The 11,655-nt window shown below is 58.0% G+C and overlaps 2 protein-coding genes across 2 annotated transcripts in view; one reads left to right on the top strand and one right to left on the bottom strand.

Moving 5' to 3' along the window:
• Positions 1 to 10,599, top strand: part of LENG8 (leukocyte receptor cluster member 8) — a 10,896-nt gene extending 297 nt beyond the window's left edge. Inside the window, exons 2-16 of the mRNA XM_021717030.1 lie at positions 804 to 896; positions 1,537 to 1,711; positions 2,053 to 2,154; positions 2,650 to 2,760; positions 3,554 to 3,806; positions 4,085 to 4,226; positions 4,505 to 4,708; positions 5,151 to 5,426; positions 5,510 to 5,650; positions 5,815 to 6,100; positions 6,584 to 6,685; positions 6,763 to 6,831; positions 6,933 to 7,062; positions 7,145 to 7,352; positions 9,320 to 10,599. Of these exons, the coding sequence (XP_021572705.1) occupies positions 859 to 896; positions 1,537 to 1,711; positions 2,053 to 2,154; positions 2,650 to 2,760; positions 3,554 to 3,806; positions 4,085 to 4,226; positions 4,505 to 4,708; positions 5,151 to 5,426; positions 5,510 to 5,650; positions 5,815 to 6,100; positions 6,584 to 6,685; positions 6,763 to 6,831; positions 6,933 to 7,062; positions 7,145 to 7,352; positions 9,320 to 9,482 (2,400 nt within the window). The 5' untranslated portion in view covers positions 804 to 858 and the 3' untranslated portion in view covers positions 9,483 to 10,599. The remainder of the gene's footprint in view (positions 1 to 803; positions 897 to 1,536; positions 1,712 to 2,052; positions 2,155 to 2,649; positions 2,761 to 3,553; positions 3,807 to 4,084; positions 4,227 to 4,504; positions 4,709 to 5,150; positions 5,427 to 5,509; positions 5,651 to 5,814; positions 6,101 to 6,583; positions 6,686 to 6,762; positions 6,832 to 6,932; positions 7,063 to 7,144; positions 7,353 to 9,319) is intronic.
• The window catches only part of LENG9 (leukocyte receptor cluster member 9), a 4,198-nt gene continuing 2,909 nt past the window's right edge, over positions 10,367 to 11,655 (bottom strand). The window contains exon 5 of the mRNA XM_021717039.1: positions 10,367 to 11,652. Coding sequence (XP_021572714.1) covers positions 10,693 to 11,652 — 960 coding nt within the window. The 3' untranslated portion in view covers positions 10,367 to 10,692. The remainder of the gene's footprint in view (positions 11,653 to 11,655) is intronic.

Here is an 11,655-nt window from a genome sequence, read left to right as displayed (position 1 = left end):
GGCTCCTGGGCCGGTCGTGGGGATCCCTGCGGCCTCCTGCACCTGGCGGCCTCCTCCCGGCCCGCGAGACGGCCAGGTGATCCCCGAGTCCCCGGCCTTGCGTCCGGTTCTCACTCCTTCGCCCAGGCTGGAGTCCAGTGGCACGCTCTCGGCCACCCCGGAGTTGACCCGCTGGGCTCCAGTGATCCTTTCTTCTCAGTCTTCCAAGTAACTGGAACTACAGGCTTGCACTACCGCACCCGGCTGATTTTTGATGTATTGTAGAGACGCGGTCTCGCCAAGTTGCCCGGGCTGGTATTGAACCCGTGGGCTCCCAAAGTGCTGGGATTACAGTCTGAGCCACTGAGCCCGGCCAAGACTTGGCTTGTTAATGCATCGTCTTTCTCCTGCTGCCTTTCACAGCCCACACTCTCTCTGAAACGCTTCTTAGAGTTCACAGCCGACGACTGTGGTCCTCCATCCTCCAGACCTTCTCCTTACCTTTTTTGGGGTTTCCCTCACGTCCTCTCTTTTCTCATGTAAATTTCATACCCTTCTTTTTCTCTTTGCGAAGTCCCTTCAGGCTTCCCTGCTTTCAGGCTCCTGTTTTCCCCTGGAGCACTACAAGGAGGCCAGGGCGTCTACACCCTCACCTTTTCTGTCCCCACCCAGAATTCTCTAGAGATTGTTCACCCCAGTGGCTCCTTGTGTCTCAGACTTTCTTTTCTGCCTGACTTCTCGTTAGTCCGTCTGCCTCTCTCACCACTTCATGACATGGTTTCAGCTCCTTCCTGAGCCTCCCTAATTCACTCTTTTTCCCATAGACAGTGAAAAAGCAGTCTGGCTCCCGAGGTCCACCCCTTACGCCCCAGGGTCCAGATGGCGGCCAACGTGGGTGATCAACGTAGCACGGATTGGTTAGTGTGGCCATAGGGACAGAGGCCAACTGGGGAGGGAAAGAGGAATCTTTTGGGGTGGGACCTAGCCTTAGGGGAAAGTGGTGTAGTGTTTTTTGGGTGGGGGAAGCACTTGGTGGTGGTGTGGTGTAGGTCTTCACCTTGGAACTTTCATTTCTCAGGGTTCAGCTCTTGTTTCACAGAACTAGAATAGTTCACTCAAGCATCTGTAATTAGGAGGCAGCTCCAACACTCAACACCCAGTCATTTGTCTTTCTGCTGATTCCTTACTTCTTCCCAGTGTGATAACTTATTGACTAGGGCAGTAGGAGACAGAGTTTTTTGATTCTTAAAAGATGCAACTTTCCAAGGTACTAGGTCTTATGTTAAATTCTGTGGGTGTTGGTCATTGTTTTTGTTTGATTTCAACAACTGCTGTGTGCCAGGCACTGGGGTAGGTGCCTTACATAGGTGATCTCATTTATTCCTGACAGAATGCTTTGAAGTAGACACTGGTTATCAGCATCGCGCCGGTTAGGACACTGAGGCTCGGATAGGTAGCTAGAGTTAGACCTGGGAATTAGGGCCTGGAAGTTGCCTCCTCCCTTGCCCTTCTGTGCCCAGTGGGAAGAACAGATGTGATTGAGTCCCCTCTCTGCAGGTCTTCCCAGTACGGCATGGTGGCCGGGGCAGGCAGAGAGAATGGCATGGAGACCCCGATGCACGAGAACCCGGAGTGGGAGAAGGCCCGCCAGGCCTTGGCCAGCATCAGCAAAGCTGGGGCCGCTGGCAGTTCTGCCAAGGCCAGCAGCAATGGGCCCATGGCCAGTGCACAAGTGAGAAGGGCACATGGAAGGGGCTGCTGTGGGAGGGACGGAACTTGGGGTCCTTTTGTGGCACTGAGATGGAAGCTCTGAGGGCAGACACAAAAAGAGTCCCTAGGATTTAGGTCTGATGAGCAAAAAAGATCCATTGCCTCAGGGATCCAGGTCTCCAAAGAGAGAGACTGTGCCCTGGTCCCTCAGGTGCCTGGGGCTGCTGGCAGAGACCACGGCACTCTCGGCTGAGATATAGGCCCAGTGCTACACCCCAGGGGTTGGGCTCCTGCCAAGTGCCTGCCCTGGAATGCTGGGTGCTGGGACCACCGCCCCTGATGGCCTGGCCTCCATCTCTGCAGTTCGTGGCGCAGGCAGAAGCCTCAGCCCTGCAGCAGCAGCAGTACTACCAATGGTACCAGCAGTACAGCTACGCCTATCCCTATGGCTACTACTATCCTGTGGTGAGTGCTTGGCTGTGGGAGGATCCCCAGGTCCCTCTCATGACCCCCAAGCTCCTGCTGATCTGGGCAGAATCCCCTGATGTCCTAGCATGCTGAGTCTGCCTTTGTCAGCTAGGCACCTGCCAAGACCTGTCCCCTGTCAACCTCAGCCTGTCCCTCTATTCCTTTCGTTTGCCTTTCTTTCATGGGGCTTGTTTTGGACATACTACACGCTCATGTCTGCAGTGTGCATAGACTTTGAGCACAGGCTTCTGGAGAGCATGAAGTTTTGCCGTCTCGTTCTTGTTCTAGCGTAGTGTTAAGAGAGACTGTCACTCAGTATGAGTTGAGTAGATTCTCCTGAGAAACAGCGTAGGTGGGACGTGGGGCTGACAGAGGTTTTTCTTCTTTTTTCTACTAATGGAGAGGACTTGGCACATTTGTCAGTGTGTGGTCGTGGCTGGTGAGCCATCGAGTTTCTGCTGGCCACTAACCTTTCCTTCTGCGTCCTTGCAGAGCATGTACCAGAGCTACGGCTCCCCCTCCCAGTATGGGATGGCCGGCTCCTACGGCTCAGCCACACCCCAGCAGCCGTCAGCACCCCAGCACCAAGGGACTCTGAACCAGGTGATGCCTCAGCCCAGCCTTGTGTCATGCGCAGACAGTGGAATATCATTTCTTGAACGGGCTGTCAATGGGGAATCGCCTGTACTAGCCAAGCTTCCTTTTTTCCTCCAAGTAACTTCTGATCCGAAAATGGGGTGGCAAACATAGTTTTAGAAGGGAGAGCAGGGCTTGGGAAAATCCAGGGGCTGAGTGAGGTATTGGGAGATGGTGGACACGTTCCTCTTCCCCCAAACATGCATCCACATGTGCGTGCACACACATGAGGTGGCTTTGCATTTAAAGTCCAGCTCGAGGGAACAATGAGGCTAGTACACAGAAGGTGGGCAGACCTGGGTTTGAATTCCAGCTTGCCCACTCTGTTGAATTAGAAGTCACATGACCTCTACGTCTCAGTCAACTCTTGAAAGCAGGCAGGATGGTAGCTGGGTCTTTGGGTTCCTGCGTGTGCTTGTGCTCATGTATGTGTCTGGATGTGCTTGTTCAAGAGCCGCTGGAGTGGGTGTATGTTGGTGGGTGTCTCTCCAGGGAATGACACTGCCAACTGCCGTCCGACAGCTGGGACCTGGGAAAATTGCTCACTTTCCCTGAGCTGAGTCTTCTCAACTGTGGAAAGGGTTGTTAATAAATGGGCTTCCCTTGGAGTTCCTGAGGACTCAGAGCGGTGACATGTGGGACGGTCACATGGTGTTGTGAGCTGAGTGCTGCTGGCAGGAGAATGCGTGACCACATACTGGGGCTGTGAGGGTCAGCACCAGTGCTCTGTTCTGTGCTTAGCGCCTACTTCTTCCCATAGCCCCCAGTCCCTGGCATGGATGAGGGCATGTCTTACCAGGCTCCCCCGCAGCAGCTACCAGCAGCCCAGCCCCCTCAGCCTGCAAACCCCCAGCACGGGGCTCATGCTCTGAGCAGTGGTCCTCAGCCTGGGACGGCCCCAGCCACACAGCACAGCCAGGCAGGGCCCGCTTCGGGCCAAGCCTATGGGCCACACCCCTATACCGAGCCTGCCAAGCCCAAGAAGGGACAGCAACTATGGAACCGCATGAAACGTAAGTGGACAGAGCTGCATGGAGTCCTGAGGGGTTGGGATTGGGACCCTCAGAGACTAGATGGGGGGCATGTAGGGTGTGTGGGCCCTTATTTCTGGATGCTTGGGATGAGGCCGCTCCAGAATTGACTTGTTGGTGCTGGAGCCCTTTCCTGTAACATGGCCTCTCCCATGCCTGAATCCCTCTCCCTGCCACCCTTGAAGCGCTCTTTGTGTGTGCCCTGTGAATCCCTGGGTATGCCGGGGAAAGGCCTAAGCCCTGCTTTTCTGCCTTTACAGCCGCCCCTGGGACTGGAGGTCTCAAGTTCAACATCCAGAAGCGGCCCTTTGCTGTCACCAACCAGAATTTCGGCTCCAGCACTGAGAGCCAGCACAGCAGTTTCGGCCCCCAGTCTAACCCAGAGAAAGCCCAGAACCACAGGTGTGTCTATCTCCCCACCCCATCCCAGCCGTTCTGTACTCAGCATCTGTGGTCCAGTCCCTCTGGCCAACTGCCCACCTGCCCACCCAGAGCCTTGTGCTCCTCTGGAAAGGGAAGAAGGACCCTCCCTTGGGGTTGCTGTGAGCACTGAATGACAGAGAAAAACAAAGACTTGGATTATATCTGGCACTTGTGTCGGCTCAGAGTGGTACTGGTGATGGCTTTTGCTTGGGTTTGGGTTCCTCCTCAGCGAGTTTTCTCATTTGCCCTTCCCACAGTGGGTCTTCTGCCCGGGGAAACCTGTCCGGGAAGCCGGATGATTGGCCCCAAGACATGAAGGAGTATGTGGAGCGTTGCTTCACTGCCTGTGAGTCGGAGGAAGACAAGGACCGGACGGAAAAGCTGCTCAAGGAGGTGCTGCAGGCCCGGCTGCAGGATGGCTCGGCCTATACCATCGACTGGAGCCGGGAACCTCTTCCAGGGTTAGTTTGCGCTGGTTCCATGGTGGGAGGGTAGGGCAGCTCCGGATTAGCTCATACCAGGTTGAAGACTTGATGTATTAACTATCAGGAGCCCCAAAAAGAAGTGAACCAGAATAGTGGATCCCGGGGGGATGAAGTCCTGTTTGGAGGGAGGCCAGTCAGGTGGGGAAGAGGCCCAGGTGTGGCTGAGGCTGGAATCCTAGGGTGGGACGGGGCCAGATCCAGAGGAGGTGTGTGTGGCTCAGTGGTTAAGAGCACCCTTTGGACACAAAACCTAGGGCTTGCATCCCATTTCTGCCCATATTAGCTGAGCTGCCTGGTAAGTACCTTTCCCTCCTGAGGTGGTGCAACCTTGATGGATTGGCGGGTGGGGAGGCATGGGGTCTTGGATTCTGTTGGCATCCCGCTGCGCTGATGATGCCCTGCCTTGCTGTATACTCAGACTGACCCGGGAGCCTGTGGCTGAGAGCCCCAAGAAGAAGCGGTGGGACCCTGGCAGCCTTCACCCTCCTAGGGGGGCAGGCTCAGCGACAAGGGGCGGGGGCGCCCAGTCCCAGCGAGGGACGCCAGGGGCTGGGGGTGCTGGCCGAGCCCGGGGCAGCAGCTTCACCAAGTTTGGCAACCGCAACGTCTTCATGAAGGACAACAGTTCTTCCTCCAGCACAGACTCCCGCTCCCGTTCCTCCTCCCGGTCCCCGACCCGCCACTTCCGCAGAAGGTGCCACAGCTGCAGGGCTCTGGGCTGGAGGGCGGTCTGGGGGAGGCCCGCTTCAGGCCTGACCTTCCTGCCTCTTCATGCAGTGACTCTCACTCGGACTCCGACAGTTCCTACTCAGGGAATGAGTGTCACCCTGTGGGGCGCAGGAACCCAGCCCCCAAGGGCCGTGGTGGTCGAGGGGCCCACATGGATCGGGGCCGAGGCAGGGCACAGCGTGGGAAGAGGTGAGACTGGGTTGGGGCTTGGGTCACAGGCCAGGGCAAGAGGGTACTGCGGGCCCAAGCGGTAGAAGTGGAGGAGGAGGATGACGATGAAAAGGCAGGGGAGGGGGGGCATGCAGGGCAGGCCAGAGATGCCTGCCTCTTCACCACCCCTTATCCCTTCCTAGGCATGATCTAGCACCCACCAAGCGCAGCCGAAAAAAGATGGCGGCCCTGGAGTGTGAAGACCCTGAGCGTGAGCTGAAGAAGCAGAAGCGAGCAGCTCGCTTCCAGCATGGACACTCCCGCCGCCTGCGCCTCGAGCCTCTGGTGCTGCAGATGGGCAGCTTGGAGAGCAGCGGGGCTGACCCTGACTGGCAGGAGCTGCAGATCGTGGGCACCTGCCCCGACATCACCAAGCACTACCTGCGTCTCACCTGTGCCCCCGACCCTTCCACAGTACGCCCTGTGGCAGTAAGTGTCAGATCCACTCTGAAGTGGGGCTACCCATGGAGGCTGATAGAGGCCAGACCTGGGGAAGACCCCACCCGGTAGGCCCTGCACACCTGGGGACCCAGCTTGACTGGAGAAGCCCTTGACCTCTGGGCCAGTGGAGTGGCTGTGCCCTCTGTCTCGGTTGAGCTCTGCAGTAGCAGTATAGCCACGGTTCTGCCCAGGACTCACAGACAGCCCTGTGCTTATATGGGAAACAGGCACAGGCTGTTTACTCTTAACCTGTATTGGGTTTTTGTTTTTTGTTTTTTAATCTTGGTAGTGAGTCACTAAACATGGGTCTAATGTTACAACTCTGATTTTTTTTTTAGCAGGTGATCAGCAATGAGTGTTCTCTTTATTTCAGGCAACTCTTGTTTTAAAAACATCGAATTAGTAGGAATGTAATGGGTTTTAGCATTTTGTGCTCTTTCCCTAAGTTGTTTAACTTGATTCCCTTCCCAGGTTTTGAAAAAGTCGCTGTGCATGGTCAAGTCCCACTGGAAAGAAAAGCAGGACTATGCCTTTGCCTGTGAGCAGATGAAGTCTATCCGGCAGGACCTGACGGTGAGCCTCGTGCTGGGAGGGGAGTGGCCATGGCTGTCCTGCTGCTGCCCCTGGCTCATTGTCTCCCCACTGTCCAGGTGCAAGGCGTCCGCACCGAGTTCACGGTGGAGGTGTATGAGACCCATGCCCGGATCGCCTTGGAGAAGGTGCGAGGGCCGCCCTGGGCCTCCCTGGCTCTCCCCAGCTTGCCACCATTCTACCTCATAACCTTACTCTGCCCTCCTCTCTCCATGCCTGTGCCTTCTAGGGGGACCACGAAGAATTCAACCAGTGCCAGACACAGCTCAAGTCACTGTACGCGGAGAACTTACCTGGCAACGTGGGCGAGTTTACTGCCTACCGGATCCTCTACTACATCTTCACCAAGAACTCAGGAGGTGAGGCCCAGTCCCTGCAATGGAGACCACAGGGCCTAGGGCAGAGCCCTGCCTCCCTGACCCTCATGTCTCATGCCCTTAGACATCACAACAGAACTGGCGTACCTCACACGGGAACTGAAGGCGGACCCTTGCGTGGCCCACGCCTTGGCACTGAGGGCAGCCTGGGCCCTGGGCAACTACCACCGCTTCTTCCGGCTCTATTGTCATGCCCCCTGCATGTCTGGCTACCTCGTGGACAAGTTTGCAGACCGGGAGCGCAAGGCTGCCCTCAGGGCCATGATCAAAACGTATGTGATGCTGAGCTCCCCCTCTCTTCCGGCCCTCCTACCTCGCATTGTCCAGGCCCCAGCCCCGGCCGCCTCCCGGCCCTCCTCTTCTTCAGCCCTCCCCTCTCCAGCCTTCCTGCTTCCCTCCTCATGACACTCCTGTGCTCTGGGTCCCTCCTCCCTTCCCTCTTCCCCTCCCACTATTGTCTCCCCACCCCTGCTTTTCTTCCTCCCACTCACCCCTCCTGGACCCAGTTCATCTTCTCCTTCCTGTGGATTCTGGGCTCCCTCCTTTCGAGGTCCTTATCTGCCTTTCACACATCTCCCTTGCCCCACACTGTAGAGACTAACTAGATGGGGCACAGGCATAATAGGATAAGGCCCCATCCCCTCAGCTCCTCTGAGTGCCAGGGAGACACGTGATGGGCCACACTGGTGATGCTGAAAGGTCACTGGCCAGGCTGGCCCTCACTGACTGAGCATGTTCTCCTTACCAGGCGTTGCGTGTGCCTCGCTGTGGGAGGTGCAGAAATGCTGCTCAGTCTGGGGATTGAGGGGACCCCAGGGGATATTGGGCAGTGTCAGGAGACTTTCTGGTTGTCAAAGCAAGAGAATGTGACTGACATCTAGTGAATAGCGCCCAGGGATGCTGCTAAAGATCCTGCAGCACCCAGGATGGCCCCCCAACAGTCACTGGGCCACAGATGTCAGTCTTGCCCAGGTTGAGCAACCCTGGTCAGAGAGTTTGGTCGGTAAACCTGAGGGACCTTGAATGCCAGGCCAGCTGGCCTTTCCTCGTGGAGGTAGTAGTCACAGAATGGTTTGGAGCTAGGGAGGGACCTTCTGCCTGAAGGTTAGGAAACTCATTCTGGGATCTGGTTTGGTCCAGCTGAGTGGAGGGAGACGCTGAGCCAGAGTAGGAAGAGCCATTGGAGCAGAAGATGTGGAACTCTACTAGCTGGGGCGGGGGGGTGTTGAGGAAGGACGAGGCAGCGAGGCCCTCAGCCCCCTGTGGCCTGCCAGGCTTATGCTGGGCATCTCCCAAGCTTCAGTGCTGCACAGGGACACGTGACTGGGGAACTTTCTCATTCCTTTATGTGTAGTTTGTCTTGGTTGGTGACACAGCCACAGGCGCCCCCTGTGGGTGAGGCTCTGATCTGTCAATGTTTCATTCTCAAGAGTCTCCCCACCTAGGAGGGTGCCATTGCCATTCCGTGGCAGGCGCGTCCCTCCCCAGCCCCAGTCCCCAGAGTGGTGCCACTGCAGTGGCTACAGGCCAACTCAGACTGGGAAATGGAGCCACACTCCCTCCAGCCTAGGGCCTCGACGAAGCTCAGGCCTTGGAGCAGAACTGGGTTCCATTGTTTAGTGTCATCTGCTTATGTGTGTTGTTTCCTAAATATGGGAAGGGTAGGGCAGACACATCCAGTGAAAGAGCGTCCACTGAGTTTTGGGAAGCTCTGAGGACAGCTGTTTCCTGGCACATACCAGGTGCTCACCTGTAGTGTTTCTTGCTAGCATCCAAAGTAACTGCCTAAGTTTGAAGTGGTGGGTGCTGGCCTGCACTCCTGTACCTGGGTTCCCCAAGGTACTTGGACCCCGGCAGGGAAAGCATTGAGGGCTGGGGTCCCTCAGAGTGGTCTTGGCAACCCTGCCTCGCCTGGTCCTGGCCAGGTGCTGCTCCCTTCGTCTAGCCCTGCCCCTCCACCAGCGGAGGAGCCCGCTGGGCCCTTCCCCTCCCGTCCCCTCTTCCTGGTCCCCTGTGCAGGTAAGTGAGGGTAAGGGGGGGCACAGCTGGGGACTGGGGCCACTGACCCCACCCCGGGCCCCCCCGAGCCCCTGAGGTGGGGAGGAAGGGAGGGGGTAGGGGAGCCAGCAGGTACTGTGCTGAGGAAGCCCTGTGGGTACCCGAATGGGGGGCCTCACTCCCTCTCGTGGGGCCCTCCCCTGCCTGCCCGCCTCATCGCTTTCTCCTCTTGTCTCCGTAGCTTCCGCCCTGCGCTGCCAGTCTCCTACGTGCAGGCCGAGCTGGCCTTCGAGGGCGAGGCCGCCTGCCGGGCCTTCCTAGAGCCCCTGGGCCTGGCCTACACGGGCTCGGACAACTCCAGCATCGACTGCCGCCTCAGCCTGGCGCAGCTGTCAGCCTTCTGAGCACCCAGCGAGGATGGGGGCCGGGGCGGGGTGGGAAGCTTCGGCAGGGGCTGCAGCCCCCAGCGCCGCCTTTGCGGATTTTGTTTTTGAGCCATGGACTTGGGTTGTAAATTAATTTGTGGGGAGTGGGCTCCAGGAAGAGCCACCATCCCTGCCCCCGTTTTCCCACCGGGGAGTCTGTACAGAGATTTTTTTCTACATTTTTATTTTTTGCCTCAGAGGGATGGGGTTGGGGGAGGAGGGGTGGGACAGCGGAGGGTTGGGGGCATGGTCTGTAGGCTTGTCCATGTCCACCTTTCACCTCCACTAATGTTGTCTCAGTGTTTTTTCTCTCTCTCTTTCGAGCTTGTACTCCGGTACCCGACCTGGTGCCCTGGCCTATCCCATGCCAGGGGGGCCAGTGGAAAGAAGACAGGCCGTCCAGCCGTGCCCGCCTGCAGCGGGGGCACCCAGCAAACCAGCCCACCGCCTGTGCCTCATCTGCCTCATCACAGACTCTTGTTGCCCAGCTCTCTGGGGCCTCAGTGCGTGGGGTGAGGGGAGCTGCTTAGAGACTATGCCCCGCCCTCGGCCCCCCACCCCAGAAACGCCAACGCCAGCACCCAGTTCGCCGCCACACTGCACTGAGGACTCCGGAGGCCATCGCGGGACCTCGCCGGCCGGGCTGCCTCGTCTCAAGTTGTATTAAGTTGTCTTCGTTTCCCTCCTCCCCTGCCCCCAATGTTTCTTCTGATTTTTTTTCCCCCTTCCCTCCCTCCCTCTTCCTGCTTCCCATCCTCCCTTGGTTCAGCACAGGTAAAACGGTTACCCCCCCTGCCTTCATGGATCACCAGCTCACGTCATGTTTCCTTCTCTTTTCTTTTTGTGTGTGTTTATTTAAGTTATTTTTCTTCTTCCTCCCCTTTTCTTTTTGGTCCTCCCTCCCTCTTCTGCCATGTAACTGGAGGATGTGCTATGAGTTTGCAAACAGCTGGACTGTCAGGCTGCTTTTTTTCCAGATGTTCCTCCTCTGCCTCCCCTTCCCCCCCTCTCCTCCCTTTCCTTCCTTCATTCTTTCCTTGGAGCACTAAGCATCATTTGGAAGCTTGAGAGAAACCAAAATTAGAGAGAGAGAGAGCGTGTTGCGTTCCTGTTTTGTCCTTCCTGCTTGGCCAGTGTGTCTCCTCAGGTGGTTTGGATCCAATTTGTCTTCTCCAGAGGTCTGGGAAGGTCACCCCAGGGGGATCTCAGCCAAGGGCTGGTAGGTGCCCCCTGCCCTTCCCATACGGCACAGCCAGACTTTCCCCAAGGGCTGGCTACCTGCCTCCTGGCTCAGACAGAACCCAGGCTTGAGGAGGTGGTCTTGGGAACCGTGGGGCACCTTGGCCAGGGTGAGGTGGGGTTGCAACCCCCCTGGGGACTGTAGCACTCTCAGCCCCTCAGCCTCCAGCCTCTGGCCAAGAACTCGTGCCATGCTTTCCAGTGTGGGGGAGGGTGGGGCACAAAGTACATGGTGGCCCAGGAGTACCAGGTCCCTAAACCTCAGTTCTGTGGGTGCTTGAAGTCCAGGGGCCAAGAGAGCCCGTCTCAGAGCCCCAACCGCAGCTGCTTCCTCCCCGGGGCCCGCCAGTCGCAGCAGGGCCAGTGTGAGATGCAGGGTCTCTGTGGGCACCAGGAACGCAGCACAGGACGGGGCGACTCGGACCAGGTGTTCTTGGGCCTTGGCCACCTCTGCTTGTAGGCCAGGCTCGGTCACCATGAGGGCCACAAAGTGCGTGGGGCGGGGTTGGCGAGGGGCCACAGGGGCGGCCCTTTCTTCCTCAGGCCAGGTCTCAGTGCCCCACTCCGCGACTGCCTCAGTGGGCTGACCTGGGGCCGCCGGGACCTGCGCGCCCTTGCCCGACAGCTGTGTGGTCCTGGCGGCCGCTGCTGGCTTCAGTGCATCCTCGGCGTCTCCTGCCAGGTGCCCTCTACGGGTCGGTGTTCCCCAATGGACGGCCCTGCCCTGCCCACTCGGTTTGGCCTCCTCGAGCTCGCTGGGCTCCTCCTGACACCCTGTCCAGGCTGGCTTGGCGCACCCTTCCGCGTGGGCAGCCAGGGCCTCCTCTCTCAGCACCACCTGTGTCCTCGTATAGAACCCGGCTCCATGCGCGTCCTCACCATCGTGCGCGTCCTCGCCATCGTGCGCGTCCTC

The sequence above is a fragment of the Carlito syrichta genome, unplaced genomic scaffold, assembly GCF_000164805.1.
Source record: "Carlito syrichta isolate Samal-C Ts95f unplaced genomic scaffold, Tarsius_syrichta-2.0.1 Scaffold309195, whole genome shotgun sequence".
NCBI lineage: Eukaryota > Metazoa > Chordata > Mammalia > Primates > Tarsiidae > Carlito > Carlito syrichta.
Note: the sequence above shows the minus strand (reverse complement) of the source record. Positions and strands in the feature narration are given on the sequence as shown.